General features: G+C 45.9%; 3 protein-coding genes and 1 long non-coding RNA gene across 16 annotated transcripts in view; 2 read left to right on the top strand and 2 right to left on the bottom strand.

Moving 5' to 3' along the window:
* Window positions 1-16,626, top strand: part of ABCC5 (ATP binding cassette subfamily C member 5) — a 35,044-nt gene extending 18,418 nt beyond the window's left edge. For 2 of the 4 annotated variants that reach the window (XM_015871569.3, XM_015871571.3), the window contains exons 10-31: window positions 193-300; window positions 1,890-2,240; window positions 3,088-3,159; window positions 3,275-3,399; window positions 4,025-4,097; window positions 4,608-4,811; window positions 5,042-5,185; window positions 6,546-6,648; window positions 7,316-7,500; window positions 8,472-8,618; window positions 8,805-8,934; window positions 9,421-9,574; window positions 9,705-9,833; window positions 10,567-10,753; window positions 11,194-11,283; window positions 11,767-11,956; window positions 12,284-12,443; window positions 12,869-12,947; window positions 13,030-13,143; window positions 13,412-13,576; window positions 13,861-13,944; window positions 15,610-16,626. In XM_015871569.3, the coding sequence (XP_015727055.2) occupies window positions 193-300; window positions 1,890-2,240; window positions 3,088-3,159; window positions 3,275-3,399; window positions 4,025-4,097; window positions 4,608-4,811; window positions 5,042-5,185; window positions 6,546-6,648; window positions 7,316-7,500; window positions 8,472-8,618; window positions 8,805-8,934; window positions 9,421-9,574; window positions 9,705-9,833; window positions 10,567-10,753; window positions 11,194-11,283; window positions 11,767-11,956; window positions 12,284-12,443; window positions 12,869-12,947; window positions 13,030-13,143; window positions 13,412-13,576; window positions 13,861-13,944; window positions 15,610-15,669 (3,054 nt within the window). In that variant the 3' untranslated portion in view covers window positions 15,670-16,626. Of the gene's footprint in view, window positions 1-192; window positions 301-1,889; window positions 2,241-3,087; window positions 3,160-3,274; window positions 3,400-4,024; window positions 4,098-4,607; window positions 4,812-5,041; window positions 5,186-6,545; window positions 6,649-7,315; window positions 7,501-8,471; window positions 8,619-8,804; window positions 8,935-9,420; window positions 9,575-9,704; window positions 9,834-10,566; window positions 10,754-11,193; window positions 11,284-11,766; window positions 11,957-12,283; window positions 12,444-12,868; window positions 12,948-13,029; window positions 13,144-13,411; window positions 13,577-13,860; window positions 15,388-15,609 lie in introns of those variants that run through there. The other 2 variants (XM_085513634.1, XM_085513633.1) reach the window with 2 other exon arrangements.
* On the bottom strand, window positions 14,922-21,581 carry LOC146758864 (uncharacterized). 2 transcript variants are annotated; one of them, XR_014933594.1, is made up of 2 exons: window positions 21,454-21,581; window positions 14,922-15,348 (listed from the first exon to the last, which is right to left on the bottom strand). XR_014933594.1 is itself a non-coding variant. In XM_085513644.1 (2 exons), exon 1 carries the CDS (start codon window positions 16,765-16,767, stop codon window positions 16,210-16,212), a length of 558 nt encoding a protein of 185 aa, XP_085369770.1. In that variant the 5' UTR covers window positions 16,768-16,769; the 3' UTR covers window positions 14,922-15,348; window positions 15,588-16,209. The 2 variants fall into 2 exon arrangements, 1 of the variants encoding a protein (XP_085369770.1); XM_085513644.1 differs by lacking the exon at window positions 21,454-21,581 and adding an exon at window positions 15,588-16,769.
* Window positions 16,726-27,244, top strand: part of RNPEPL1 (arginyl aminopeptidase like 1) — a 15,349-nt gene continuing 4,830 nt past the window's right edge. For 3 of the 9 annotated variants that reach the window (XR_014933589.1, XR_014933588.1, XR_001557208.3), the window contains exons 1-10: window positions 16,726-17,661; window positions 21,172-21,312; window positions 21,539-21,690; window positions 21,837-21,953; window positions 22,609-22,844; window positions 24,513-24,626; window positions 25,291-25,403; window positions 25,487-25,595; window positions 26,349-26,576; window positions 26,744-26,998. Coding sequence is in view for 4 of the 9 variants with exons in the window: in XM_085513635.1 (XP_085369761.1) it covers window positions 16,945-17,661; window positions 21,172-21,312; window positions 21,539-21,690; window positions 21,837-21,953; window positions 22,609-22,844; window positions 24,513-24,626; window positions 25,291-25,403; window positions 25,487-25,595; window positions 26,349-26,576; window positions 26,744-26,886 (2,070 nt within the window). In the remaining 5 variants the exon portion in view is untranslated. Of the gene's footprint in view, window positions 17,662-21,171; window positions 21,313-21,538; window positions 21,691-21,836; window positions 21,954-22,608; window positions 22,845-24,512; window positions 24,627-25,290; window positions 25,404-25,486; window positions 25,596-26,271; window positions 26,577-26,743; window positions 26,999-27,244 lie in introns of those variants that run through there. The other 6 variants (XM_085513635.1, XM_085513636.1, XM_015871576.3 and 3 more) reach the window with 4 other exon arrangements.
* The window catches only part of LOC107318143 (uncharacterized), an 8,604-nt gene continuing 5,985 nt past the window's right edge, over window positions 24,626-27,244 (bottom strand). Inside the window, exon 4 of the long non-coding RNA XR_004308337.2 lies at window positions 24,626-24,711. This is a non-coding gene — a long non-coding RNA (uncharacterized LOC107318143). The remainder of the gene's footprint in view (window positions 24,712-27,244) is intronic.

Here is a 27,244-nt window from a genome sequence, read left to right as displayed (position 1 = left end):
GCAGTAACTTTTCTTACAAAGCTCTATTTTCTACCACTCCAGAGTATGCTGAATCTTTAAAGGGTTATTCTTGGTCTGTGGGTCTTTCCTGTGGCTTTAACTTTCTGCTATGGCAGCTCAACCTTTAGAAGGTTGCAGTTGTTTGTTCAGTGTGTTACATCCTAATGTGATTCTGACTTGTTTTGTTTTTAGGCATTCACAGTGGTCACTGTCTTTAATTCGATGACTTTTGCTCTAAAAGTAACACCTTTCTCAGTGAAGTCTTTATCTGAGGCATCCGTTTCTGTCGACAGATTTAAGGTAAGCAGGCCTTTAGCTTTGCAGTTTTAACTGTAAGTGTGGAATGTTGTATGTGTATAATAGATGCTAAGAGAACTCTTTCAGGACAGTGCTGGTTTGCTGTACAATGAGTTTTTTTCTGCATACTTAGCACTCCAGGTTATTATTATTCTGCAGAAGGAATAGAAACCCAGTCAAGGGAGCATTAGAGCCTAAAGACAGTACTGTTGTGGGAAGCAAAATAGACTTACTTAATGATTTCAAGATTTTGCTGTTGGTCCCTGTTGAAGATGGTATTCAAAGCTAGATGGGTTCACAGAATAATAATCCTTGCAGTCTCTTTTAAGACCAATAAATGTAGTTGTGACCTGACTTAAAATATATATATATATGGCAGCAAATTAAACCCAGATAACAGAAAAAATCCAATCGTATCCTTCAACCCCTGTGAGTACACTGGGTAGTTCAATATGAGCTCAGAGGGCAAGCCTTTATTTTGCCTTCTTGTAGACATTGTTGCACAGTAATATTGCAGGTTGCAGAAATTTCCATACAGGCTTCCACAGATAGTAGAAGATATCTAGATTGTGTAATGCATTTATGGAACAACTTTACATGTGAAAATTATAGCCATAAAATAACGGAATCCAGGGAATGGTTGAGAGAGATCCCATTATTTCTGAGCGTTTTTGTTTAATCTTTTAACTGATTCATCCCAAATCAAGTTTTCCTAAGTACAGTTGTACTGAAGGGAATTTTGGGGGGATGCAGAGAAGAGAGGAAGCTTAACTTGTATAAGGAGTGTAACACGAGGTAGGGATACTCTGATAGCACGCTGAAAATGTAACTGATGTTTTGGCTTTGTAAATGTATGGGCATTCTTATGAGCATATGACTTGGGGCAGGGCAGTCTTAAGAGTCAATATGTCTGACAGTTGAGATATCTGTAATCACTAGGGCTTCTTAGTCCAGAACAGAAGTCATGTAAGATAAAATGATTCTCATTTTTAACTATACTGTGTAAAAAAATATATGTATTTCGTCTGTGTTGATTATAAGTACTGATGGATGTGGTGGAAGACATGATGCAATGGACTTAATGACTTGCTTACTGTCAAGCAGCCCAGCATAGATCAGCTAAATTTGTGAGTGATGACATTCTCCCAGCAGAAGAGGTGAAGGATAAAAGCTGAAGATAAAAGTAATTCCATCTCCTTCTGTCCTAAGCTGGTGCTCAGGACAAGTCAGTCACTTTCTGTCACAGTGACTTCTCCTATTCAACCCATGCATTCTATTCACGTGTTTTATATCTGGACATTACAAACCTGCGATTGTAAACAATCCAAATAGAATTAGGCTGTCTCATAAAGCACCCAGATCATTGCAATTCTCTGAAAGTCTTGGTGTATCTAAGCACTTCCACCACATCCAGGAATGCCCCAGCCACTTAGCACGCCTGGAGTTAGTTTACACTAATGAGCTACCTTTTGCTCTTCAGCTTTCTCCCACTATATAGCCTGATGTGTTTTGCTGCGTGAGTGTGCCATAGGCTTGTCTCCCAGTCTTGATCAGGTGTCTCATCTTTACACCTCTCTCACAACTCCTATCAGAGTTTATTTCTAATGGAAGAGGTTCATATGATAAAGAAAAAACCAGCCAATCCTCACACCGCGATAGAGGTGAAAAATGCTACCTTGGCTTGGGACTTCTCCCACGCCAGCGTCCAGAGCTCACCAAAGTTGACCCCCAAAGTGAAAAAAGACAAGAAAGTAACCAAGGGCAAGAAAGAGAAAATGAAGCTGCAGAATGAGGGACAGCAAGCTGTGCTGGCAGAACAGAAGGGCCATCTTCTAGTGGACAATGATGACCATCCTAGCCCCGAAGAGGAGAGCAGAAACATCCACCTGGTTAACCTTCGGCTTCAGAGGACTCTGTATAACATTGACTTGGAGATAGAAAAGGTAAGAGAAGAAAGGAGGAAACGTGAGCTCTTAGAAGGCATCGTATTTAGCTGTCCTTTGGAATAAAGAACATGAAATGAAGCCTATTACTTTTGTGCACTCCTCCTAAATCCATGGCAACTGCAGTATCTATGGTGCAGTGTCTGATCTTGATATAAACAGCTGTACTGTTTTAGCAAGCTAGATCTTTGCAAACAGCTTGTGGAACATGGCAGGATTTGCTGTCTTCATATCATGGTTTTGCTGTCTGTAGCTGTCAGTACTGTATCTGAGCTACTGAGCTTAAGGAAGCAGCGGAGAAGTGTAGGTGAGGTATTGGTGGATGGTTCATTCCAGCAGCCATTTGTCACAGGATTTCAGCTGTATTCTGAGTGAGCGTTTTAGTTGATTAAGTGTTCTAATAGAACGCAGTGCTGGATTTTAATTGAACAATGTGCGATTAATTCACTGAGAATTTGAATGCAGTAGAAGGACAAAAACAGGTTTTGGAGTGACAATAGGATTCCTCATTCCAAGACAGGTAAAAGCATGTACAAACTCTGGCTAAGTGCAGTGTTTTCTGGGCTTGGGTTTCTATCAGGCTCAATCTGAAGGAAACTGATCCTAAGATGCATTCCTCTTCACCTGTGGAGTTCCTGTGCTTTTAGTCCACAGTGGAGTAGTATTCAGTGTTTGTGGAGAATTAGAATATCAGAACATTGACTCACTTGCATTATTATTTCGCCGTTTTTCAGCTGTTGTTACTGTCTGGCTTTAATCTCTGAGATAAAAAGGTAGTCTTGAAAGGGATGGAGAATGTAAGTAATGAGTATAATAACTACCATACATATGTTGTTTTTCTGTCTAGGGAAAACTTGTTGGAATTTGTGGCAGTGTGGGGAGTGGAAAAACTTCACTTATTTCAGCAATTTTAGGACAGGTGAGATGTTCTCTTTTTACTTCTACTCTTCTTATCTCCCGTTTTGCTTACTTACACTGTGTAGGAGACTGTTTATAGGTATGGCATGGCATAATTTCATGGTTTTGAATTCCAGATGACCCTTTTGGAGGGTAGCATTGCAGTAAGTGGAACATTCGCATATGTGGCCCAGCAGGCCTGGATTCTCAATGCTACGCTTCGGGACAACATTCTTTTTGGCAAGGAATATGATGAAGAAAGGTTTGTCAGAAATGCTTGCTGATTTTTTTTTTACATGAAAGCTTTAGTAATTCTTGGCCCAAGTGAAGGAAAACTTAATGCAGAGTGTGCTGCAGTTAAAACCTACCGCTGCTTTTAGAAATCTGTCTTTTAGACTCACTTTAAGATTCATTTAAGAACCTGAATCTCTCATGTGTGGTTGCTGTGGCTGATGGCAGTCGCTGCTCATCTGCAGTGAGGGCTGAGCTTATGCTAGAGTATCATCTGACCTCTGCTGGCAGCAGCCACTGTGGAGCAGCACGGAAATGCCATTTGCTCTTTCTGTCCTGGCCTTGCCCTCTTTAAGTACAATAACTCCTGTTTGCTATGTTTGGGCACCTTCCTGACCTTCTTCTAGTGGAGGCCACCCTTGGGACCACTGCTAGCAATCCTTGAAAATAAATTGCCTTCTTACCTTTCCAGGACATGAGAAGTTGGTAATAGATTATTAACCAAAGCTTTCTCTTGGGAATCCAAGGCAGATCATTTGCTTAAGGCTGGTGGAATGTCTGCTAATAGTGTAGAAAGTGAAATAATGCTGTGCTAGCTTAGATACTTTGGGGACAAGAAAAGTGTTCTTATTATTTATCTAATCCATGTTCTTTAGATATAATACTGTGTTGAATGGTTGCTGTCTAAGACCTGACCTAGCCATCCTTCCAAATGGGGACCTGACAGAGGTATAAACTTTGCTTATAATAAACTACTTAGTAGTTGCAAAACAATAAAAAGTAGAATTTTAGTTTGCTGAACTGGAGTGAGGGGGAACATCGTAATAATGGTACTTGGTATATTGGCATATAAGCCAAGCTGCTGAATACACCTTGAGCACCAAAGCTATTGGGAGTAGTGCCGTGTTTTTGGCTGAGAAGTTACTATTGTGTGAGTTGTTCATTGTGTTGTAATTTTTGCTGCCTAAACAGGACCTATTTGAACTTGATTTAAAATAGCTGAGCAAAAAAGTACTGCAACTTCAAGCATTGTAACCTTGAGTTATACTGTGTAGGGCACTTCAGAAAGGTGTAGACACCTAAACTATAGAATGTATGTATAATGCTATGGTGTATATGTGTACGTGCTTTATGTAAAGACAGGATGTTGTGGTCTGCTTCATTCCAGTCATCTCTTGGGTTCTGAATATCTGCATCACGGTGCCATAGAAATAAAATAACGAGCTTCTGTCTGTACAGATCGGTGAACGAGGAGCTAATCTGAGTGGAGGGCAGCGTCAGAGAATCAGTCTGGCTCGAGCCCTGTACAGTGACAGGGACATCTACATCCTTGATGATCCCCTTAGTGCCTTAGATGCTCATGTTGGAAATCACATTTTTAACAGTGCAATAAGGAAGCACTTGAAGTCAAAGACTGTCCTTTTCATCACCCATCAGCTTCAGGTACTAACTACATCTGTCATGCTTGCTTTCTTGGACTCCCCTGTAATGCTGTGTAGTCAGTTACCTTTATACTGGAGATTACTGTGCCCCAACTTGTTATAGCACAACTCTGTCCCTATAGGATGTGTACTTTAGCTTTATAAGCTAGCTTTGCAACTGTGCACAGAGCATGATCTAATCCTTTATTAGACACAGTGATAAAGACTCGTTCTTGCTGCTGTTCTCTGCAGTATCTTGTTGACTGTGATGAAGTGGTCTTCATGAAAGAAGGTTGCATTACTGAACGAGGAAGTCACGAGGAATTAATGAATTTAAGTGGGGACTACGCAACCATTTTTAATAACCTCCAACTGGGAGAAACACCACATATTGAGGTACTTGTGTTTCCATTTTAAAGCACTCTGATTTCTCTAATGAAATGGAAAAGTGAAAAATGGCTTCATGTATTGGTCTGACTAGTTTTCTTCTGGTGGAATCATCTGTGCTTTATCACATTGTATTTGCAATCACAGCTCTTAGAGAAATGCATAATAGAGAGGACTCCACCAGTGAGCTCGTGAGTTGAAAATGAAATAAATTGTTTCCTCTGGTGGTGCTCAGGGAAGGAAGCTTCTTGTCTCCATTCAGTAGGACGTACATTTTTCAGTTAGTTTTTTGCACTTCTGTTTGTTTCTTGTAGTTATTTGCAGTAAGAAACACAATCATACCAGCAGCCTATTTTTTTAATTGATGAAGCAATCCTTACTCATAAGTTTCAGGCATTGGAAAGAAGTGATTATTGAGTCAGTCTTTGAGGTCCCTTCCAACCCCTGCAGTTCTGACAGAAGGCAGCATTGTGATCAGTGTACAGATTCAAGGTGCTCAGTGGGATTTTCTCCTGTGAGATGTTAGTGAAAGAAGCAAAGGAATGTCACATCCTGCTCTGCATATCCGTTGTGAGACTTGAAGATGATAGTTCTGCTGTTTTAAGATAAATGTAATGACAGTTCATGTGAGATTTTCCAGCCTGAATGCTTGGTGACCTTCGCTGTCTCTCTATAAACACCAGCTCGCAGAGAGAGCGTTGATTTGAATTCCTTGCAGGATAAGAAGAAAGGGATGGTAGGGCTGGATTCTCTGTGGTTTGATACATGCCAGGTGTCTCTTGTCACGTATGGTGTGGGAAGATGACCAATGATCCCAAAGATGTGTGTGTGGGGGGTTTCTGTTAAACTGAGCTGCCTCTGAACACAGTCATTTCCATTCTGTGGGGATATGGCCAGGTGTAGAACAGCAGTTGTGTGAGCAGTTTAGCGTTTGGGAATCTGATTTCTGGAAGACTGACTTTGTCCTTAGAGGTGTTTCATGAGAGAAAGACTAGAGAGAGCATTTGGGGGAAACAAAGCCTCTGAATAACATTGAGTTATTCTTCCAAGGGACGTGGGGGATTGCATCTCTCTGTAGTAGACATACAGTTCTTCTACCATGTATGCATATATTTCTAGAGTTGTTTAAAACTAAGCCTCGCACACCACCAGTACAGATTTGTAGCAGTGCAGGTAAATGGAGGAGGAGAATTGAATCCACCAGAGTTGGTAATTATCCATAATAACAGCAAAATTTATATCTCCCCTGAAATCAGTGTTCTTCTGCTGAAAGCTGTTATGTTCTGGAGGCAGCTTATTAAGAACTGGTTCAGCTCTGAAAACGTAAAAGAAAATCATTCCTGTGTGTTTTATCACCATTTTCCTACAGATTAACGTAAAGAAGAACACAAACAGTTCACTGAAAAGACCCCAGGATAAAGGTACCAAAGCTGGCTCTGTGAAGAAGGAGAAGGTTGTGAAGAAGGAAGAAGGTAACTACGTAGTTAAGTTTTGTGCTGCAGTTATTTCATCCATTAATAAGCTCAAAACATTTGATTTCAAACTATGTTATGAATGTGCCTCTTAGGTTTTTGAAAGCTGTCTCAAGTCCTGGTGGCTTGTTGTGGTTGATGGGACTCAGGCAGTGGGCGGAGGGCATTCCTTAATTCCTTCAGTGTTGGTGCCAGCACAATGATTAGAAGTTTAATCAGTCTGCCACAGATCAAGAACCAGTGGTGTGAAGGAGTTCACAGCACTCTGTCTCCAGCATCACCTCCCCTCTTATCTGAAGAGGGCAGTGTGTGTAGCTTGGCACTTGCACATTCCTAGGCAGGACATGTTTACATATGAAGAATCTGAAGGTCTGACCTTTGTTGTGGGGTTATCTGTTTAATGTTAACTTTGACCTTTAGCAGGACTTTAAAAGCCATGGTGAGGCTCATAGTGTTCGAGTCTGCGCTGATTAAGCTTTTTCAGACTTGAATGATTCTGCAGAAGAATTGTGACTATTTGAAAGACTGGATGTGATCCGCATATTAAACGACTGTTTCTGAAAGCATTCTGTACAGTGTGGAAGCAACTTTTGTATTGTATATGTTCACAAACTCACAGAAGTTTTCATAGAGCTCCTTTCCTCACTCCTCCTCTTTTGTTTCATAGGCCAACTGGTTCAGCTGGAAGAGAAAGGCAAAGGCTCTGTCCCCTGGTCTGTTTACGGCATCTACATTCAGGCAGCTGGAGGCCCCTTTGCATTCCTTGTGATAATGGCACTGTTTGTGCTGAACGTGGGCAGTACGGCTTTTAGCAACTGGTGGCTGAGCTTCTGGATCAAGCAAGGCAGTGGAGTAAGCATTTCAGTTCTCTTTTATTTAATGGCTGGGGGAATTGCTCTCAGACTAATCCCAAGCAGACCCAGGAGACCAAATGGGGCTTCCTAACTTAAGTAAGTTGTGAGGCTCCCCAAGAGGTGATCTTGCTAGAGAGCACATCCCAAGAATGAGAACTCCAGTAATGAAAACGATAGGATAACTCATGGGGTTTTATGCTGCCCTCTTGTTCCTTGTCTTGGTTTGTCAAAGAGAAGGAAGTGAAAATGTGAAAGAGGCCAACAAGCTGCAGGAAGAATTGTTAGTTTTAGTGCCGCCTTTTGTTTGAATTGTGACCTTACAATCTAGCAGGGTCATCTTGATATGGTTTATGGCTTTAAGCCAAGTGACTTTGGAGAGTTGCTTTGAAGAATATAATGACTGAAGATTGTTTGGGACTTTTCCCATTATAGGGGCTTTGACTGCATGTCTTGTTGCCTTTAAAAATTCAAATATGATTGTTGGGTTTGGGTTTTGCTTTAAACAACATAGCCTCCGAGAATAGATACTGAAGTGCACATTGCCAGCAGTATTACAATAAATAATGAGATTCTTATATATGCTTAAGAGAAAGTATGACAGCATATTATTAAAGAAATTCCTGCATCATGGCAGAAAATAACCGTGTTTAATAAGGAGGTAATGAATGCACATCCAAGGTGAATAGTCTTGTGTAATGGCACTGGTGGTGTGTGAGTATCCAACATTGTTCTGCAGAGCACAAGAAATGATAGGTATGAAATGGGAGATTAGGAATCAAATGAAGTAACCTTTTAGGGAGTTCTTGATGCCACAGAAATAGCGTGTGTCACCTACCACTAGTCAAAGATTACTGAAGTAAGAGTCAAAAACAGTTGTTGGTGGGGGGGTCAGTTAAATTCTACCATGTGAAATAAATATGTGCTTAATCCTTACCTTAACTATTCACTGAAACCTCGAATTTCTTGCAGAACACCACTGTGACTTTGGGGAATGACACTGTCATAAGTAACAGCATGAAAGATAACCCCCACATGCATTACTACGCCGGTATCTATGCTCTGTCTATGGCAGTAATGTTGGTTCTGAAAGCTGTTCGTGGTGTTGTTTTTGTAAAGGTAAGTGTCAGTGCTGCCTGGTCTGCTGTCATGCACCCAGCCCCTCCCTCCCTGCTTTGGCACATTGCTGTCTCTGGTTTTTTTGGTGACTTAGTTGTTTTTTTCATGCCTATAAAGAGAGATCAGTGGCAGTAACAGAACGACAAGCATCTTTTCATAACGCTCTAACGTTTGCTGCATTGTCAGGGAACTCTCAGAGCATCCTCGAGGCTCCATGACGAGCTCTTCAGGCGGATTCTGCGTAGCCCCATGAAGTTCTTTGATACTACACCTACTGGACGGATCCTCAACAGGTTTTCCAAAGACATGGATGAAGGTATGTCAGTGTGGATTCCACCCCTGTCTCTCTTGTAGAGCAATAGACTTGTAATAGACTCAGCAGGAACTGGGACATGCCAGGGTTCTGCTTGTAGGAGGCAGCTGATATCCCGGGTCTGTCTGTCCACTTACAAGGTAGAAAATGCATAGCTGCTTTTACACCTGCAGTCTGCATGTAGACTCTTAGCAGTTAATGCAGGCCATTAACTGGAGTATCAGGGTGAAGCTCACATGCAGGAAAGGTGGTAATTAGGTCAGAGCTGCATCAGTGCTATTTCTCTTACTGGAAATAATTGGAAAAACTACTAGTGTTTAAGAAAATAAAAGCACCCCAGTGACGACGTACATCTTACATTTGAAAAAGCCATGAGAAGTCATCACTGTTCCTGTCAGTGATGATGTACAGCTGGACTGAATTGCTTTATATGGGTTGTTTTAGCCTTCTGTCCTCAAAATGTTCATCTCTTCCCTTCATCTTTTCCAGTGGATGTTCGTTTGCCGTTTCAAGCAGAAATGTTCATCCAAAACGTTATCCTCGTGTTCTTCTGCGTGGGGGTGATTTCGGGGGTATTCCCTTGGTTCCTGGTGGCAGTGGGTCCCCTCATTGTCCTATTCATGGTTCTGCATGCTGTGTCTAGGTAAGTGCTTCAGCTTCTTTGACCGGAAGAAGAGATACTTTGAGCTGTTAGTAGAGAAGCAGGGTTCTTTATATATGCATCAGTACAGTGGTCGTACATAGTACTTAAAAGTACTTTCTTTTCTTTCCAGAGTCTTTATTCGAGAGCTCAAGCGACTGGATAACATCACACAGTCTCCGTTCCTGTCTCACATTACATCTAGCATACAGGGTCTCTCCACCATCCATGCATACCACAAAGGACAGGAATTCCTGCACAGGTCAGTCTGAATGCTTAGCTGAGAGCGATGGAGCAAAAAGTAGAGTGTGACGGCTTAACATTCAGAAAGGCTTTAGTGGGATCTGTTGCTGGTGACATACATTGGGTCTAACTGAGAAAATGACTTTTCTGGGGGGAAAAGATGAGGAAGGGCAAGAAAGAGGATGGAAAGAAAAAACAGCCTGGTAGCCAACTGGGAAGAACAGAGCTGCAGTCCCAGATGAGTGCCCTCTTCTGGGCTTCTCTGCAGCAGGTGGCAGTGATAATGGGGAGGCCAATTTTTTGGCATGTTAACTAAATCCCCTGTGTGCATATTGATGAGCTGTGCACCTGTATACTTAGACAGCAGTTACCAAGTACTTAAGTGACTGTTATCTACTTTGTTATGGACTGTGTTTGTTTTTTTTCTAGTGTAAACTATAACTGGTAGCGAGAGGAAGTGAGACCTCTCTCCTGGGAGCAGTGTTTGCTTCCCATGTGAACCTGCTGTAATGATATCAGCCTGCAGGTGCAAGGTCGTGAGACCAGCAGCGTGGGAGCAAGAGAGAATTGTCACAGAGGTTTTGGGAAGGCGCTGCTTAGACAGCAGTGTAGATGAAACAGAGCAGGACGGCACTCTGCTGTGCAACCGTGATTGGTGTGAAACTGAATTGCATGATCAGATAGAGGAATGCTGGGTCTCCTGCAGCACTGCAGGCTCAGGAAGGTATGCTAACGTTTTCTATGTATTTCAGGTATCAGGAGCTCCTTGATGACAATCAGGCACCATTTTACCTGTTCAGCTGTGCGATGCGCTGGCTGGCTGTACGGCTGGACATTATCAGCATTGCTCTTATCACAACCACTGGCCTTATGATTGTTCTGATGCACGGCCAGATTCCTCCAGCCTATGCTGGGCTGGCTATCTCATACGCTGTGCAAGTGAGTGTCTGCATAACTTGCTCTCTTATTGAATGTACTGAACAGTAATAAGTGAGAATAACAGACCAGTGAATACTTCCTAAATATACAAGAATGGGAAAAGATGAACTTTGGGTAATGGTGGTGGTGGGGGTTGAAGTCAGTTCAGAGTCAGCCTGGTGGCTCAGTGGTTATTGGTTCTGTTGTTTGCCCTTTTCTGCCTCCTGGTGGTAATAGCATAAAATTACAGAATTTAGGTGGCTTACACTTTAAGCTGCTACTTGTGGGGAAACCTTTCTAAGCTGCTGGCTTTCCAAGCATAAATTAAGGTTATCTTGACATGAAATATAAGAGATCCAAGACAAGAGTACTTGTATCGAGTATCCTTTAGGTTAGTCAGTTAAATCAATTGAAAAATATATTAATCACAGCTCTCTGAATTTCTCTCTCCCATCACCCAGTTAACAGGGTTGTTCCAGTTTACAGTCAGACTTGCTTCAGAAACAGAAGCTCGCTTCACGTCAGTGGAGAGGATCGATCACTATATCAAGGTAGGGCAATAACGCATTCAGCTGAGTTTCTTGTTTATCACTAGGGCAAGAGAAGAGGAAGCCAGCTATGGTCCACCTTAGTATAGACTGTGTACCACACAACTGTGTGCCAAATACTGCCTGATACCTCCCACTGGACTAAGATGGTTTATCACTGCTAGGCCTTCAGTCATAGGCTAAAGTTATGAGTTTTATAAGTCACCAGCTAGCATTCTAGATCCCAAACAAGTTACGCTTTTTGAAATCACTTTTGCTTTACTCTTCTCTCCTGACAGACGTTTGATTATGAAACTCTGAAACTACTATGAAGCTACAGTGCTTCATAGTACAGTGAACTTACCAAGTTCAACTAATCTGCCTCTGACTTAAGTTACTGCAGATGTCCACAACTGACACAGCCCCTGCAGGAACTCTTTATATGCAGTGTAGAAAAAGGGTATCTCCAGAGGCCTCTGGAGCTCAGCTTTTCTTTTCTTTTTCAAGACTCTTTCCCTGGAAGCTCCTGCTCGAATTAAGAATAAAACCCCCCCTCTGGATTGGCCCCAGGAAGGTGAAGTTGTCTTTGAAAATGCAGAGATGCGGTACCGAGAAAATCTCCCTCTGGTACTAAAAAAAGTGTCCTTTACCATCAAACCCAAGGAGAAGATTGGCATTGTGGGAAGGACAGGCTCAGGTAAGGACAAACACCAAGCAGAGTTAAAGTACTGTGGTTATGTGACATACACTTTGGTTCTTAATTGCCTAAGAGTGGTCCAGTGAGCTGTCAGTAGTGGGTTCTGTTCGCATGCATACATAAGTGGGATCTTTATATATGCAGTTATTACTGCTTACAAGTTCAAATGCAGAACCTCAGCACTTACCATCATTGTTTACCAGGGCTTCAGGGTATTTTAAAACACTAACCTTAATAAGGACAGGTTTCCAAATGCTGCCTTGTCTCAAATGTTTAAGATTCTGATGCTGGTTTCTACACTGGTATATTTTTCTGTCTCGTTTTTAGGCAAGTCTTCCCTTGGAATGGCACTTTTTCGTTTGGTTGAACTGTCTGGAGGCTGCATTAAAATTGATGGAGTGAAAATCAATGACATTGGTTTGGCGGATCTTCGCAGCAAACTCTCAATAATCCCTCAGGAACCTGTGCTGTTCAGTGGCACCGTAAGGTCAGTGAACCATGACAAGTCAGGAAGGAAAAAGGCAGCTGCCAGCTCATACTGTAGTGGAATGAGATGTTAGTTTGTGAATAAGACAAAGGCATTCTGGCTTCTGTTCTGTTTTTACAACAGAGCAAAAAACACAGGTTAATGGTTTTAGGTGTCTCCATGTAGCATCATCTCAGTGATCACCCTCTGTGGAACTCCTGCTTTTCCTTTAGGTTTGCTAGAAATTTTGTGCATCTTTTGTCTTCTGTTTTTACTCCATAGTTTCTGGGCTACTAATAGTGGGAACATCTGATTTCCTTGGCAAGGAAATTCTCTTAGTGGGGTGTTAGATGGGAACTGTCCATCTGGACAAATCAGTTCACCGCTGTTTTGCCATTCACTGCTGAAGAACAGATTCTGGTTACACTTTCTGCTTCCCACTCCAGATCAAACTTGGATCCTTTCAATCAATACAGCGAAGAGCAAATCTGGGTTGCTTTGGAAAGGACTCACATGAAGGAGTGTGTAAGTATTGTGATGTCTGTGAGGTCTGCACTAAAGGCCTGTTCGGCTCTAAGGCTTTTTTCCTCTCTTCTTTCCCACGCAGGTTGCCCAGCTGCCCATGAAACTCGACTCAGAAGTAATGGAAAATGGGGAAAACTTTTCAGTTGGAGAGAGGCAGTTACTGTGCATCGCTCGAGCTCTGCTGCGTCGCTGCAAGGTGAGCTTCTGGGTGGGAGAAATAGCTGGTGACATCAAACAGGTAGCAGTGAGAAATGGCTATTTTTTCCCAGTCAGATTTATTCCAACTAGTGTAGGAATGGCACCAACAGATACTCGTGATGTAGGGGGGAATGGTGCTTTGTGACCACAGCTCTAAAGATTACTGTGAATGGGAGTTACCACAGATGGCAATTCTGCACATTTCAGTGTTCAGGAAGGGATGGAGTCACTGTGAAGTAACAGCCAGGATTCTGCACTACTTTCAGATTTTGATACTGGATGAAGCAACAGCTGCTATGGACACAGAGACCGACCTGCTGATTCAGGAGACCATCAGAGAGGCATTTGCAGACTGCACTATGTTAACGATTGCTCATCGCCTGCATACTGTACTGGGTTCCGATCGGATCATGGTGCTAACTCAAGGACAGGTAAGCAGAAAGTCTTTTATGGCTTCAGTCCCTGCTGCAGTTTAGCCACATGAATAGAATAAACTGAAGGAACAGCTGTAGAAAATCCTCTGTGTTCCTTCACGCCCTTGATTGTAATTCTCCAAAAGCATCAGTAATTGTAGATGCTTTCACTATTGTCTCATCTAAAGACTGCCAAGTTTTGGCTTCTTTACTGCCATGTTACAAGTCCAAGGGGATGTGAATGGGAATCCACCTTCTGCTGGCTTCCTCTAACCTGCTTTACCTGCTTTGTTTGTTTTTAGGTAGTGGAATTCGACACGCCGTCTGCCCTTCTGGCCAATGAGAACTCGCGCTTCTATGCTATGTTTGCTGCTGCAGAGAACAAGGTCGCTGTCAAGGGCTAAAATTCAGGGCAAAGTCACTTTAATCTTGGAGAGCTCCACTCCCTGCCTGTGGCAGGGCCAGCTCTCCCTCCTCCTCCAAGCAGATTTATTGCCTTTTCATCTTTTATTTTTTAGCACAGTACGTCAAGCCAGAGATTTTTTAAACCCGTGTCAGAATTCCTCATGTTTTTATTACTGTATTTATTCCATTAATCACGTTACTAATTTGTTTTTTGTTATTAAATGCACTCTACAAATGGCTCAGGGAGCCATAGTTATAAATGTATCAGAGGCCTATAATGAAGCTTTATACATGTAGCTATATCTATACATAATTCTGTATATAGCCTATATTTACAGTGGAAATGTAAGCTGTTTATTTTATATTAAAATAAGCACTGTATTAATAACAGTGCATATTCTTTTCTATCATTTTTGTACAGTTTATGGTACCGGAGATCTGGCTTTGTTACCGGGCTGTATCAGACGCCATTTTGTCTCTTACAGTTGTCTTTTCCTAGTGCCAGATTTTCTGCGTGTCTGAGTGGAAGTGAAGCTTTGCAATAGTGTCCTTTATTGTCACATCATTGTCGTCTAGCACAGGGAAGAAGAGCACTGTGGTGTAACTCTATTGCATTGTAACTTATCAAAGCTATTTGGAGCATTGCTAATGTTCACTGCGGCAGCGGCTGCTGCTTGCCATAATGCTTTCCCAAAGCAGGGTTTGTAGTGACCTCCTGAGTGCAAAACCACTTCTGGGTCACATTAAGGCCTGGTATTTTCTCAGTGTCCTGATGCAGTATTTCTCACTGTATCAGCAGGGTTTATGCTCTTTCTGCTTCGCTGATCTAACGCAACCAGAATGTAACTGTTTATGGAATGATCTGTAACAAATTAACCCTAAGGTTCCGACCATTATGCTGGCAGGAAAGCCTTTCCCAAGTTGCTCCAGCTGACTGACTCCTGTATCTTGAAGCTGCTAACACTCCTCAGAGGTTTAGGTTGGCTTTCACCGGCACGAGTAACACTAACTCTTTGTCCCGCTCACGTATACTTAAACAACATCAATATGTCCCATTTCTTTATTGCACACTTGTTAAGGGAACAGCCCCCCCCACTCCACCTCTACTGGAACTTCAATGGGGTTCCTGCTGATTGGGATGGAACACTGGTGTAGGATGTTGTTTCATTACTGTGAAGAGACCTACCTCAGGTTACTAGGGCCTGTGTAGTGCGTTGCCACGATCACTGTATGCCATCCCCGTCCCAAGGGACCTGTGGCCCAGGTGGGCATGGTCGCTCCTGTAATAGCCGTGACTTATCGAGTGGTCAGCGTTGCATGTCTTTGTCGACTTGGGCATTTTGTAGCCTTAGCATGTTTGCAGAATGTCTCGCCGAGGCAAAAATCTGAAAAGGAAATAAAAAAAAACTATTTTGGGTTTTGTACATTTGATTGACTTAAGTGTTTTGTTTTGAGAGTCTCAGCAATGAGCATTTCTACCTGCCGGTACAGCAGGTAACGTCGTGCTGTTCACAGAGCTCAGTCTGCGACCTGAAGATGGCTGCGCTTAAAACAGCATTGCTTGAAGTCTGAATACTTTTTAAGGGGGAGAGAGAACACCAAGTGGCCTAAGGCTGCCACTGACCTTGTCCTCCTTCTTCTTTCAGGCTGGGAGTCCCTTCAGCTTTCCCGATGCCAGCCCTGGCTCTTGCCTAGCCCAGCAGTGACCCAGAGAGCTAAAGTGCAGGAAGCTCAGCCTCCAAAATCAGGAATGCTGTACAAAGGAGACAGGAAGGCACAGCTGGAGGGGAGGCGAAGTGAGGCTGCTCTCTTCAGGAGGTGCTAACTAACATTAGCATAGCTGTGAGGGGGAGCTGCGCTCAGGATTCATTGCACCAAGCTGCTGTTTGCCCCTTGTGCTCTCCTGAATTGGTGAACGTGATCCGAGAGCGACAGATGTACAGCTTGAGAGGGATGTAACAGCTTGAGAGGGATGGACCTAAGACAGCTTTCAGGTTTGCTGCGAGGGCCTTGGGAATTGCATCCGTTCTGTGCAGTGAGTGAGACGGATCCTGATTCATTGTCCTAAGGTTAGAAACTCTTAGAGCACGTTCCTGCTTGTCTGGTTAGCGCAGTTACCACTCGCTGGGGACGTCAAACAAAATGGAGGTAGGAGGCTCCTAAAGCCTCCCCATGGCCTCGCTCTGCGCTGCGATGGGCTTAATTACATCTGAGGTCGGGCCCTGAAGCTGTGCCAGACTGAGCACCTATGGAGACTTTGCTGTGAGTGGATGGGGGCTGAGGCGCTGGGAGGAAAGGGTGAGTGCAGAAAGTGGCTTACAACAAGAGTGTGTAGAGAAAAACGAGGGGAGGACAGAAGCGCTCCCTGAAGCTGTGTCTGAAGAACATGATGGGGAGATGGCGGTATCTGTAGTGCTGCTGTGCTGCGGCTGCACTGCGTGTGGCTGTGAGCGCTCATCACAACGTGCTCCGTGCGGCCGCAGCGCCGGGCCGGGCTCACCCTGCGGGGCGTAGGGCGCTATTGCGGCTGAGCCGAGCCGTGCCGTGCCGTGCCGTGTCGGTGCGATGAGAAGCGCTGCGCTGTCAGTGAGGCTCGGGGGGCCTTGGGAACGTGCGCTGCGGGTGTTCGCCAAGCACACAATAAAGGTTCGTGTGTCACTGAAGCGGTTCCGGCCGTTCCCGACCGTCCCTCCGCTCACACGGCGCCGTTCCCGATTCTCGCTGCGCGCACCCGACGGATCGGCGGCGCGTGTGCGCGCGCAGGCGGTGGGCGGAGCGGGACGGAGCAGGGCGGTCCAACTCATCCCATCCCATCCCACGCCCCCCCGGCCTGTTCCGGGCCGTGCCCCGCTCTCCCTTCGCTCCCTTCCCCTCCCCGCCCCGGCAGCTCCCTCGGTCGCCGGGGCCTCCCTCCCTCCCTCCCTCGCAGCCCGCCCATGGATTTCACATAGCGGCCGCCTCCTCTCCTCCTCCGCCGCTCCATGGCGGCTCCGGCCCCGCGGCCGCCCGGCCTGTGCTGCTGCCGCAAAGGCTCCGCGGGCGGCCCGGAGGCTCCGCCGGCCCCTCCGCCTCCTCCTCCCGACCCGCCGCCTCCGGACGTGGCGTCGGCCTCCAGCTCGCAGCTCTTCGCCCTGCGCCACCTGCACCTGGGGCTGGAGCTGCGCCCCGAGGCGCGGGCGCTGGCGGGCTGCCTGGTGCTGGAGCTGTGCGCCCTGCGCCCGCAGCCCTGCGCCTTGGTGCTGGACGTGCACCCGGCTCTGCGCGTCCTCTCGGCCGCCTTCCGCCGCGCCCCGCCGGGGGAAGCCCCCTGCTCCTTCGCCTTCTCCCCCGCCGAAGCCGCCTCCTCCTCCTCCTCCTCCTCTGCCGCCCCGGCCCCGCCGCCCCCTCCTCCCCCGCCGCCTCCCTGCGCTCCTCCGCCGCCTCCGTGCTCCGCCGCCGCCGCGCCCTGCACCGCCACGTTCCTCTCTGCTCCCTGCATCGCCGCGCCGCCCTCGGAGCCGCCCGCCGGGCACCCACCGCTGGCGGAGCCGCCGCTGCCGCGGTTCTCCCGGCCGCCCGCCGCCTCCTGCCCGCTGGGATTCCGCGTGGATCCCTTCACCGACTACGGCTCGGCCCTGACGCTGTCGCTGCCCGCCGCCCTGCAGCCGCACCAGCCCTTCCAGGTCATCGTTCGCTACACCACGGCCGACGGCCCCGCCGTGAGTACGGGGGATCCCCGCGGGACCGTGGGGAGGGAGGAGCGGCCTGGGAGAGCCCCGGAGCATGGGGCGGACGGGCTGAGGTTGTGCCAGGGCGGGTTCGGGTTGGATGTTAGCGACTGTTTCTCCTCCAAAAGAGCGGAGCTGCACCGACACGGGCTGCAGGGGGGTGTCACCGTCTCTGGAGGCGTTCAGAGCGGTGGAGCTGTGGCACTGAGGGCCTCGGTCACTGCGGATGGGTCGATGGTCTTTAAAACCACGATGGTTTCCTAAAGAAACCGGCGTGTTTTGTCTGCTCGGCGCTGTATTTATGGCAGGGAGGCTTTGAAGCTCATTGGCTGTTGCCGTGCCCTGTAATCGCTCTCAGCCCGGCTGAGCCGTAGCTCCTTCCGTAGGTGATAACGCACTTCGCTCCTCTCGAACGAGTGGCTTTATTTTGGGCTCCTGCTGGGATTCCCCAGTGCCGATGCCAAGGGGCGGCCTGTCCTGCTGTGTGCAGAGTCCTGCCACCATCCATCCTTTCCACCCATGTGTGGGGATGCTGGGAGCCGGGTGCTTTATCCATTCCTACAGTTCACCTCGCTCCCATTTGATCCAACACGAGCTGAAACGGAGCTGCAAGACCCGGTGGTGGAGCTGTTGCTGGTTGTGGAGCAGGGCCACGCTGCCCTTTCCCAGTGGTGCTGTGAAGCAGGAGCAGGCACGCTCCCACATAGTGCTGTGTGTGTCCAGCACTGCAGGTTTTGGCCAGCAAAATGCTTGTCCCCAAGCAGCACCTGCTGCAGCCCTTCACGCTGCTCGGGTTTGCTGGACTGTCTTTTTAGCTGCGGAGTCATGCGCTGCTATTGTCATGCTGTCTGTCAGCACCTGTCCAGCCTTGCACTGTGTGTTAATAGCGGTGAGTAACCCCATATGTGGAACAATGACCTCATGCACACACAGTACCAATGCATTTCGGTGCGCTCCCTTTGCTCTCTATGGGCAAAGTAGCTTTGCAGCATCACACCTCTCTTAGGAAAGTTCTGTTTTCCACGGCCTTACTCTGGAGTGAGGAGCCGATGCTTTTGGTTGTGTGATGGATGCTGGGAGAGGAGCTTCAACCTGCCTTCTGCAGGGAGCTGTGCATTCATGCGTCGTATCCTCTGCTCAGGAGCAAGGCTTTGCTCAGTGCCATGCATCCCCTGCTGCAGGTGTGTAGGGAAGGCAGCAGCTCCTCACTCTGACCTCTCAGCCCCGCAGAGATTCTTTCATCGTGTTTTTGTTCTCTTGTCCCAGAGGGAAAAATCCACGCCTGTTTCTGACCCGCTGTGCCACACCTCCACTTTGGCAGCGCTCATCTCAACACAGCGCTGTTTTCTTTCCATGACAACCTTCAGTGCAAACCCTGCTCTGTGCTGGTGTAAAAGCGAGAGCGTTTCCTTGTCGCTGTGATCAAGCAAAAGGGGGCAGTGCTGGGAACTTCCCTGGCGATCCAGTCGAGTTTTCCTGGTCTTTCGTGACTCACTGTTGGGGTCTTTGCCCCATCACAGCCCCCATGTCCCGGCTGCACAGCGTGTTCTGTAAGCAGTCACTGCTGGCCACTGGCTGTGGCACCACTGCTCTCCTCCATCAATAATGCAGGTGGAAACATGGAAAGACTTTAACATTGGAAGAGGTTCAGCTGTTTACTTTTGTCGCTTGCCAGATTGTGATGCTGTCACGTGTGTTTCCTCAGCGGAGCGCGGTTGGGATTTGGTGATGCCCCCATGTGCCCCATGGTGGCCCAGCTCCCTGCCCCCACATGCTGCTGTTCGCTCTCCTTTCTGGGCTGCAGCCTCTGTTCCTCATCCCCAGCCCTGTCCAGCGGCACGGCCGCTCTATTTATATTGCAGATCTATTTATATTGTTTGAGGATAACTTTAATCATTGTTCCAAGTGCATCTGGAAAGAGAGGCGGAGGATTGCGTAGCTGCAGACGTTGGGAAACAGGGGAAAAAAATACTTCATTCTCTGCAGACTTTTTCCTTTTGGCCTGTGGGGCCGCTGCTTCATTTAACCTCAATGTAACGTCACAGAAAGGGAAGCACATTGAAGAGAAAGTGTTGTAGATTCTTGGAGCTCCTTGTAAACAGGCATTACTTTCTGAGCTCTACTTTGTTTCCTGCTTGTGTTTTCTTCCTGTGCTGGTTGGGACGCTTCCCCTTATCTATCTGCTCCGCAGTCCTTGCTGTCAGCCTCTCTTCCATCCTATTCTGGGGCTGTGGCTTAGTTCTGGCAGTGTCTTATCTCTCCGTGTGCTTTGTTGGCCTCAGAAAACAAAGGGAACCTGGCCTTCTCAAGGTGAGCCTCTGCTCCAAGGCTGCTGTGATGGGTTGTTGGTCTCACCTTCCTATGCTGACATTGGGGCACATCCTGAAGAAGTGACTTTCTGAGCCTCCTCCCTGTGTCATTAGAGTGCTGTTACCTGGGTTAGAGCACTGCACTTGTGTGTTCTGTTGAGAAGCTTTGTCTTCAAACTGAGTTTTAATGAGGCATTTGTCCCTAATTCCCTTCAGAAACAGCTGTATGCTTCATTTCTGTCCCTTGTGCCTGTCCCCAGTGGGTGATTTGGGAGAGGAACACATTGGCATCAGAGGAGGGTCTGAAGGCAAGGGAAGAAGGTAAAGAGTAACCTCAAAGGGCAAAGGGAGAAAGGGGAAGCCTTTGCCTTTCAAAACACAGAGGTCAGTAGGAGGCAGAACTGCAATATGCCATTAAAATAGAGCAGAGGGAGCACCCCAGCTTCTCTCTGTGAGCTCTTCATGTCTTTCTCTTGAAAACAAGAGCTGAAGGAGTGTGGGCACTAACTGCTATTCCCCAAATTCAGATTTATTGGCTACTTTGATCTGAGAATGCAGCAGACTCAGAAGCTTTATTCCTTGTGCCTGACTGCTCCCAGGACTTCAGGCAGTTCTCACTTTATTGCAAATAAAAATCAGCTCCTGAGCTCTAGGGTTACAAGGAAATACTTCTTTGAAATTGTTTCTGTGCTTCCAAGTTAGAGGCAGGGAGTGCGTGAAAGCACAAACATGGCACTTAAAAAGGGAAAACCCAACAGGCAAATAACTGCCCTTCTTTGTATGCTTCTTAGTGAGCTCTGATGATCTGCTGAGGGTCTGACTCACCATTTGTTTACTGTTTGATATGAAAGTTGACCCACTCGGTGTTGTGGGGTTCTTGTGGCCACTCAGAACTTCCTTATCCGCTCCATATGAAGCAGCCTCTGGTGCCATTGACCACAGATATTTGTGCCATACGCTGACTCATTCTGCGTAGTGTCAGAATCACTGGTGCTGCAGCTGGGAGGGCAGTGTCAGGGTCGGAGATAACACTGTGTACACTGTTCAGCCTCTGTTTTGTGTTGGTTTTTGCTTGTACTACGTGACCTCTGCTATTCCCATTCGTGTTGCATCCTCTTGATTTTGAGGTTTTGCTCTCAGACTGTTCAGACTCGATCCTTTTCCCTCACTTCTTCTCTCAATGCTTCAACAGATCTGGTGGCTGGACCCAGAGCTGACGTACGGCAACACCAAGCCATTTGTCTTCACGCAGGGCCATTCGGTGTGTAACCGCTCCTTCTTCCCCTGCTTTGACACACCAGCAGTGAAATGCACCTATTCGGCCACTGTCAAGGTCAGTGACAAATTGGTCTAGTTATGGAGGGCTTAGCTGCCCTTAATTGCAAAACTGTAGTTACGTTGTATGTATGTGTGTATATTTAACATTAAATGTTCCTTATGATATTTAACGGTATGAAAAAGCTGCATGCGTTACCGTACATCTGAAGCAGAGAGATCTGTGCTGTAGTCCTTCAGCCTTACTCATCCCATCCGCTGGTGTTACGATGTTGGTCTTCCAGGCTCCAGCGGGCATGCAGGTGTTGATGAGCGCCACTCAAAGCACCTTCCTAGAAGACGAAGGAGTGTATCAATTCTACATGGAATATCCAGTTCCTGCCTACCTCGTGGCCCTGGTGGCAGGAGACCTTATACACGCAGATATAGGTCCAAGGTAAGGTTTGCAGCTTGGCCTAAAGAAGGCTGAAGCCTTTTAGCACTATGACCATTTGTGGACATGTGCTGTGGAAGCAGGCTGTTATTTCTGAGAGATAACTCCGTTTGTTGAAGTATCACCTGATGTTTTGTGCTTTCTGACAGGAGCAGAGTGTGGGCAGAGCCCTGCCTGCTGCCAACTGCCATCAGCAAGCTTTCTGGCATGGTTGAGCGCTGGTTGACTGCTGCAGAGAGCCTGTATGGCCCATATATTTGGGGAAGGTGAGTTTCATAGGTCTCCCGGGAATGTGTGATGGGAACAAGATAATGAGAATGAGGACCATGGGAGCATGGCGGTACTTTGCTGGTATGGTGAGCAGTGGGGGTTCTGAACAGTTGGCCTTCCCTGAGAATCAAAGATGTTGTCTTGTTGCTTTATGTTTTTTGCATTATGCCTGAAAATGCTGAAATGGTTCATTATGGACTTGGAACCATAGCACCAACACTAATATTTTCTGAAGTTAATCTTGACTGTGTCTTAAAAGAGAATCCTGGCATCTGTTTCCTGGGAGCCTCTGGGGGAGTCATAAAGATCTGCATGTGTATGTGGGCAGTGTATGTAAAGATCATGGTTCTGGTGGTCAGATGCACAACTTGTGGTGAGTTTGTATGTGTGAAAGGAGTGTGATGCTTCTGGGAAGGGCAGGGCATGCTACAGCTGCAGGCTTCCAGCCTTACGTCCAAGCATGAGCAGCTCTTTGGCCAAGGAATTCCCAGATCAGAAGTAGGTACCAGTGATCTAGAGATTTGCTCCTGAAGTTTCAAGATCTCTTAGAAGAGCTTTGTGTAAGGGGGAAAAATACACATGTATGTTTCTGTGTGTCTTCTGAAATAGCTGTAATTTACTGCTGTACTCTTTCTCTCCCTTTAATTTTAGATATGACATTGTTTTTCTTCCTCCATCCTTCCCTATTGTTGCCATGGAAAACCCATGCCTGACTTTCATCATTTCTTCCATTCTGGAGAGCGATGAGTTTTTAATCATTGATGTCATTCATGAAGTTGCCCACAGCTGGTTTGGAAACGCGGTCACCAACGCTACATGGGAGGAGATGTGGCTGAGTGAAGGGCTGGCCACGTACGCGCAGCGCCGGATCACCACTGAGACCTATGGTAAGAGAGGCTTTTCCTTGTGATGTGTCGAACCAACAATTGAGATCTGTTTCCTTGGGAGCTCGAGGATGTGTTGGGAGCTGGGTTATTTTAGTTGTTGTTGCTGTTGTTGTGGAACATGAGCAGTCCCAAACTCTGCTTGGAGCATCCTGGGTGCTTACAGTCTGTCTATACCTGGTCAGTTGGTAGTTATCTACTGTGGGAAGGAATGAGGATAGTAGCCATTATCAAATGCAACAGACACAACTATGTAGCTGTCTGCTAAGCTCCAGAGGCTTCTTGTAGGATTGCAGAGCTCTACTTTAGCTGCTTGCATCAGTGAAATTAACAGGTCAACTGTATGGTACCATCTATAGCAAATATAAGCAGTAAATCATTCCTATTGCCTTTCAGTTTAGTAATTGAAATGAGTAATAGAAGTGTATGTTTCTCTAGTTTGTCCCATTATGTTCTTAAAAGCTTGCACTATGTGTATTTTCATGTGTCCTGTGGAAATGATTTTGTTCTGTTTCATCTTCCTGGAAATGCTGGCAGCAAGTGTGCTTAGGAGAGCACGTTAATTTTTAGTCATGTCTATTGTTTTTGGAGATGATGATAATGAAATTTGAGGGAAAGCACCTATGGAGTCATTACTGTGTTTTATGTAAGCTGCTTTATGTTGAGTGATTCTCAGTGGTGTTAGGACTTTCTAGTGCCTCACGTCGTATTCTGTACGGCAGCAATATGAATTGTTCAGAAGAACTGCTTTGTGTCCCATTTGAGGCTGTGTCTCTGACATAAGGCAAGGTCCTCATTTGTGTTCTCTTGGAATTCAGGGCTGGTTGTTTCAAGAAGCACTTCAGCAAACTAAGCAATGCTTTTCTCCATGCCACTCTGTAATAAGCTCTTTTTGTGTTCTGCTTTATATCAAGAGCAAACTTCTGATCTAAATCTTGCCATTTCTGACATCATTTCTGGCATATCTTCTGCACTTAATAAAAAGGCATTTTTGTAATGACATTGTTTACAGAAATTGGAGCCCAGTGACCACCGCACCTCTTGGATCTTGCTTAATTCTCCTCCCTGCTTACAGCTTGAAGTAATTGCCCTAAGCACTTGTTATTCTGCAGGGTTCTTGTTTTCTTCTTGTTTCATCCACCCAGTACAGATTCTTCTGTCTTCCAGATGTGTCCTGGTCCTTAATTCTCATTTACTTTGTATCAGATTCCTGTGTATACAATGAGACACTGTGCTTGTATCTATGTAACAAGCACTATTCTTGAGGACTTGCAAAAGAAAACCAAGACCTTAATGGTCCTAGATATTTAACCTCTGCATCTGGGAATCTCTTTTCCACAGTGTTGCACATCTGCAGAGGCATAGGAAAGATGCCTTAAAGAGCTGCATTACACTGGCAAGTCTGGTATGAAGCATAGAGTTCTACATTGCAGTTAAAAGAGCAGTGTACCCAGCTGCAGCTGTAAGAGAGGTCCTACGGAGTGGGATGTCTTGTATCATGCATTGTTATCAACTGCAAGGAATTGCAAGGAACCTGTACTCAAATTCCGATATTACACTACTGAGATTCTCTTTTGTTGTTACTGTCTCATATCTTCAGTCACCTTTATTTAGTACCTGTGCTAGTTCTGCAGCCATTGGCCCACAACTAACATGTTGTTTCTTGGGCAGGAGCTGCTTTCACGTGCTTGGAGACTGCGTTCCGCCTTGATGCTCTCCATAGACAGATGAAGCTCCTTGGAGAAGACAACCCGGTCAGCAAGCTTCAGGTTAAACTGGAGCCAGGTATTTCATTTGGCTGAAGCCATTGTTCAAAATGCACACACATCACTGTAGGAATGTAGACCAAAGTGATGTAATTTCAAATGCCCTTTAGAAAAGAAAGAAAAACAAAACACTTGTGTGTAAAGCAGTCTAATAGAAAGCAAGAAGACTTGCACTGACTTTGTTTTCAAAATGGTTTTACTCATCTTTATGAATACATATACAGATGAGTACTTGGTCTCCCCTTCAGTGAGCCATATGCTGGTGAAGGCTGTTTGATTATCCCTTGAGTGAGATACGGAGTGCAGGATTGATAGCTCTCTAGTTCTGTCATCATTGCTGGAGGTGTTAAGCAGTCTTCAGTCTAGACGATATATCAAACCCAAATGCGTGTGGAGATATTGGAGCTGAATAGAAGACTGTTGGAGGTCTCAGAAAAGGAGCTTAGTATTGCTTGCTTTATATTGTTATATTTGAAAATGTGCAGTGTGAGTTGGACACTTAGATTGCTTCTGTTATTTTACTGCAGTAAATTACATGTACTGACACAGGCTTGTTCTGTTTTTAAGTCACTGCATCTTGACTCTGAGATCTATGGGGTGTCTTTGCATTTTGACTAGTTGGAAATCAGTGTTCTTGTTGCACAGTGTCTTATAACATCATCTTTTTTTTTTTTTTTTTCCAGGTGTAAATCCTAGTAATTTAATGAACCTCTTCACCTATGAGAAAGGCTACTGCTTTGTTTACTACCTGTCCCAGCTGTGTGGTGATCCAGGACGCTTTGACTCCTTCCTCAGAGTTAGTGTGCATACACATACGTTCTGCTGGAGATTAAGAGTTGCCGCTTTCCTAACTGTTATTTATCCCTTTCTCTGTTTCAGGCCTACATTGAGAAGTACAAATTCACCAGTGTTGTGGCTCAAGATCTTCTGGATTCCTTCCTGAATTTTTTTCCAGATTTGAAAGAGCAATGTGTTGAGAGCAAAGCAGGTAGGATGCAGTTTACTTGGTTAGCTGTCAAAACTAACAAGTCCGGATGGTACATTTTGTACTTGGCTTACAAGATGCACGAGCCAATCCTAAGGTCGAGGGAAACAAAACACTTTGACAACAGCCATATCTATCTATGGTACAAATAGGTTGTCTTGTCTTACTGTTACCCCCTCTGTTGTGGTGGATAAGAACGTTGTAAGTTGCTGACCATTTTGGCACTGATCATCTGAGTGGCCCTTGGTTAACTTTCTCATTAGCTCATCTTTCACACTGCAGAGTGATCAGTGTGTTCTGGATTTAGTTATCAATTCTATAAGCAAATGGGTGAGGATGGGTCTAGGCAGTCCTCTCTCTTATTTTTACTGGGGAGAATGTGCTTCATGTTTTCCAGTGTTCCTCAAAATTCAACAAAAGAGAAGTGTGTGAGATCTGATATTAGAACATGAATCTGATCATAGATACTTTTTAGCCGGTCTGCCTGATGAGCACATATGTTTGTCTTTTATTTACTCACTAACACTGAGCTCTGGAAGAATCACAGTTAAATTTGGCAGAGATGTTGCTGTTCCTGTTCCAGATGGAGTGCAGGCTTGATGAGACTAAGACTGTTGTATCACTGTAACTATGGGTTGGTCTGATTTGCTACTGTTAGAACCTCTCTTAACTGTGCTAGAAGCAGTCCTGAGCCTTGAGGCAGCCAAGCCATCCGCAGAGACTCCTGCTCGACATTTTTGGTGCTCCTCATTCCAGGACTGGAGTTTGAACGTTGGCTCAATGCTACAGGACCTCCGTTAGCTGAGCCAGACTTATCTCAGGGATCCAGCCTGACCAGACCGGTGGAGACGCTCTTCAAACTCTGGACCACTGAGCCTCTGGATTCTGATGCTGCTGCCAGCAGCGCTGACCTCACTAAATGGAGAACGTTCCAAACTGTGCTCTTCTTGGACAGATTGCTGGATGGTTCACCACTGCGCCATGGTGAGTACTCTGTAAGGACAGTAGAAAAGTATTCCTGGAATGACAAATTGAATTCTAAATAGCCCTGCTCTGCCTTGGTGCTATCGCTCATTTTCTGGTGACCTCCAAACTTGACAAAACGGGTCATAGTTGTTATTTCCCTTTCTCTGTGTATGTGCTCTTTTCAGAAGTGATAAAAAAGCTTTCGGAGTGTTACTCCTCTCAGCTGGACTCCATGAACGCAGAAATCCGCATCCGCTGGTTGCAGATTGTAGTCCGCAATGACTATTACCCAGACCTTTACAAAGTCCGTCGCTTCTTGGAAAACCAGGTACTAACTGCTGGATTAAAATCACTGCACCTCTCAGTGCATGAGACATGTGCATGAGACATGCGACGTGAAAGACCTTGGAACTTCTGCTTCCTGGCCAAGTGTAGACCAGGTGTGTAGCGAAGGGGCCGAGCACGGCTCACTTGCTAGCGGTGGGGAGGAATGGGCAGATGGAATTTGAAATGCCTGCGGATAGTCTGTGCTTTTCCAGCCTAACTCAATATCCTTGTCCCAGCTCAGCCCAGTGCGTCTTTGCATTGCTTTGTGGCAGCCCCAGTGTTTCCAGAGAAGAGTTTTTTATGATACTAAATCATGGGATTGTTTGAATACGTACCCTTCAGACAAAGCTAGGGCTCAC

The sequence above is a fragment of the Coturnix japonica genome, chromosome 12 (genome assembly GCF_054131305.1).
Source record: "Coturnix japonica strain WE chromosome 12, WE-NBRP24, whole genome shotgun sequence".
Taxonomy (NCBI): Eukaryota; Metazoa; Chordata; class Aves; order Galliformes; family Phasianidae; genus Coturnix; species Coturnix japonica.
The sequence above is the reverse complement of the archived record's forward strand: the minus strand, read 5'-3'. Positions and strand labels throughout refer to the sequence as shown.

Coding starts and splice junctions, on each gene's coding strand:
- LOC146758864 (XM_085513644.1), bottom strand. CDS start 16,767: ATGAGTTGGACCGCCCTGCTCCGTCCCGCTCCGCCCACCGCCTGCGCG.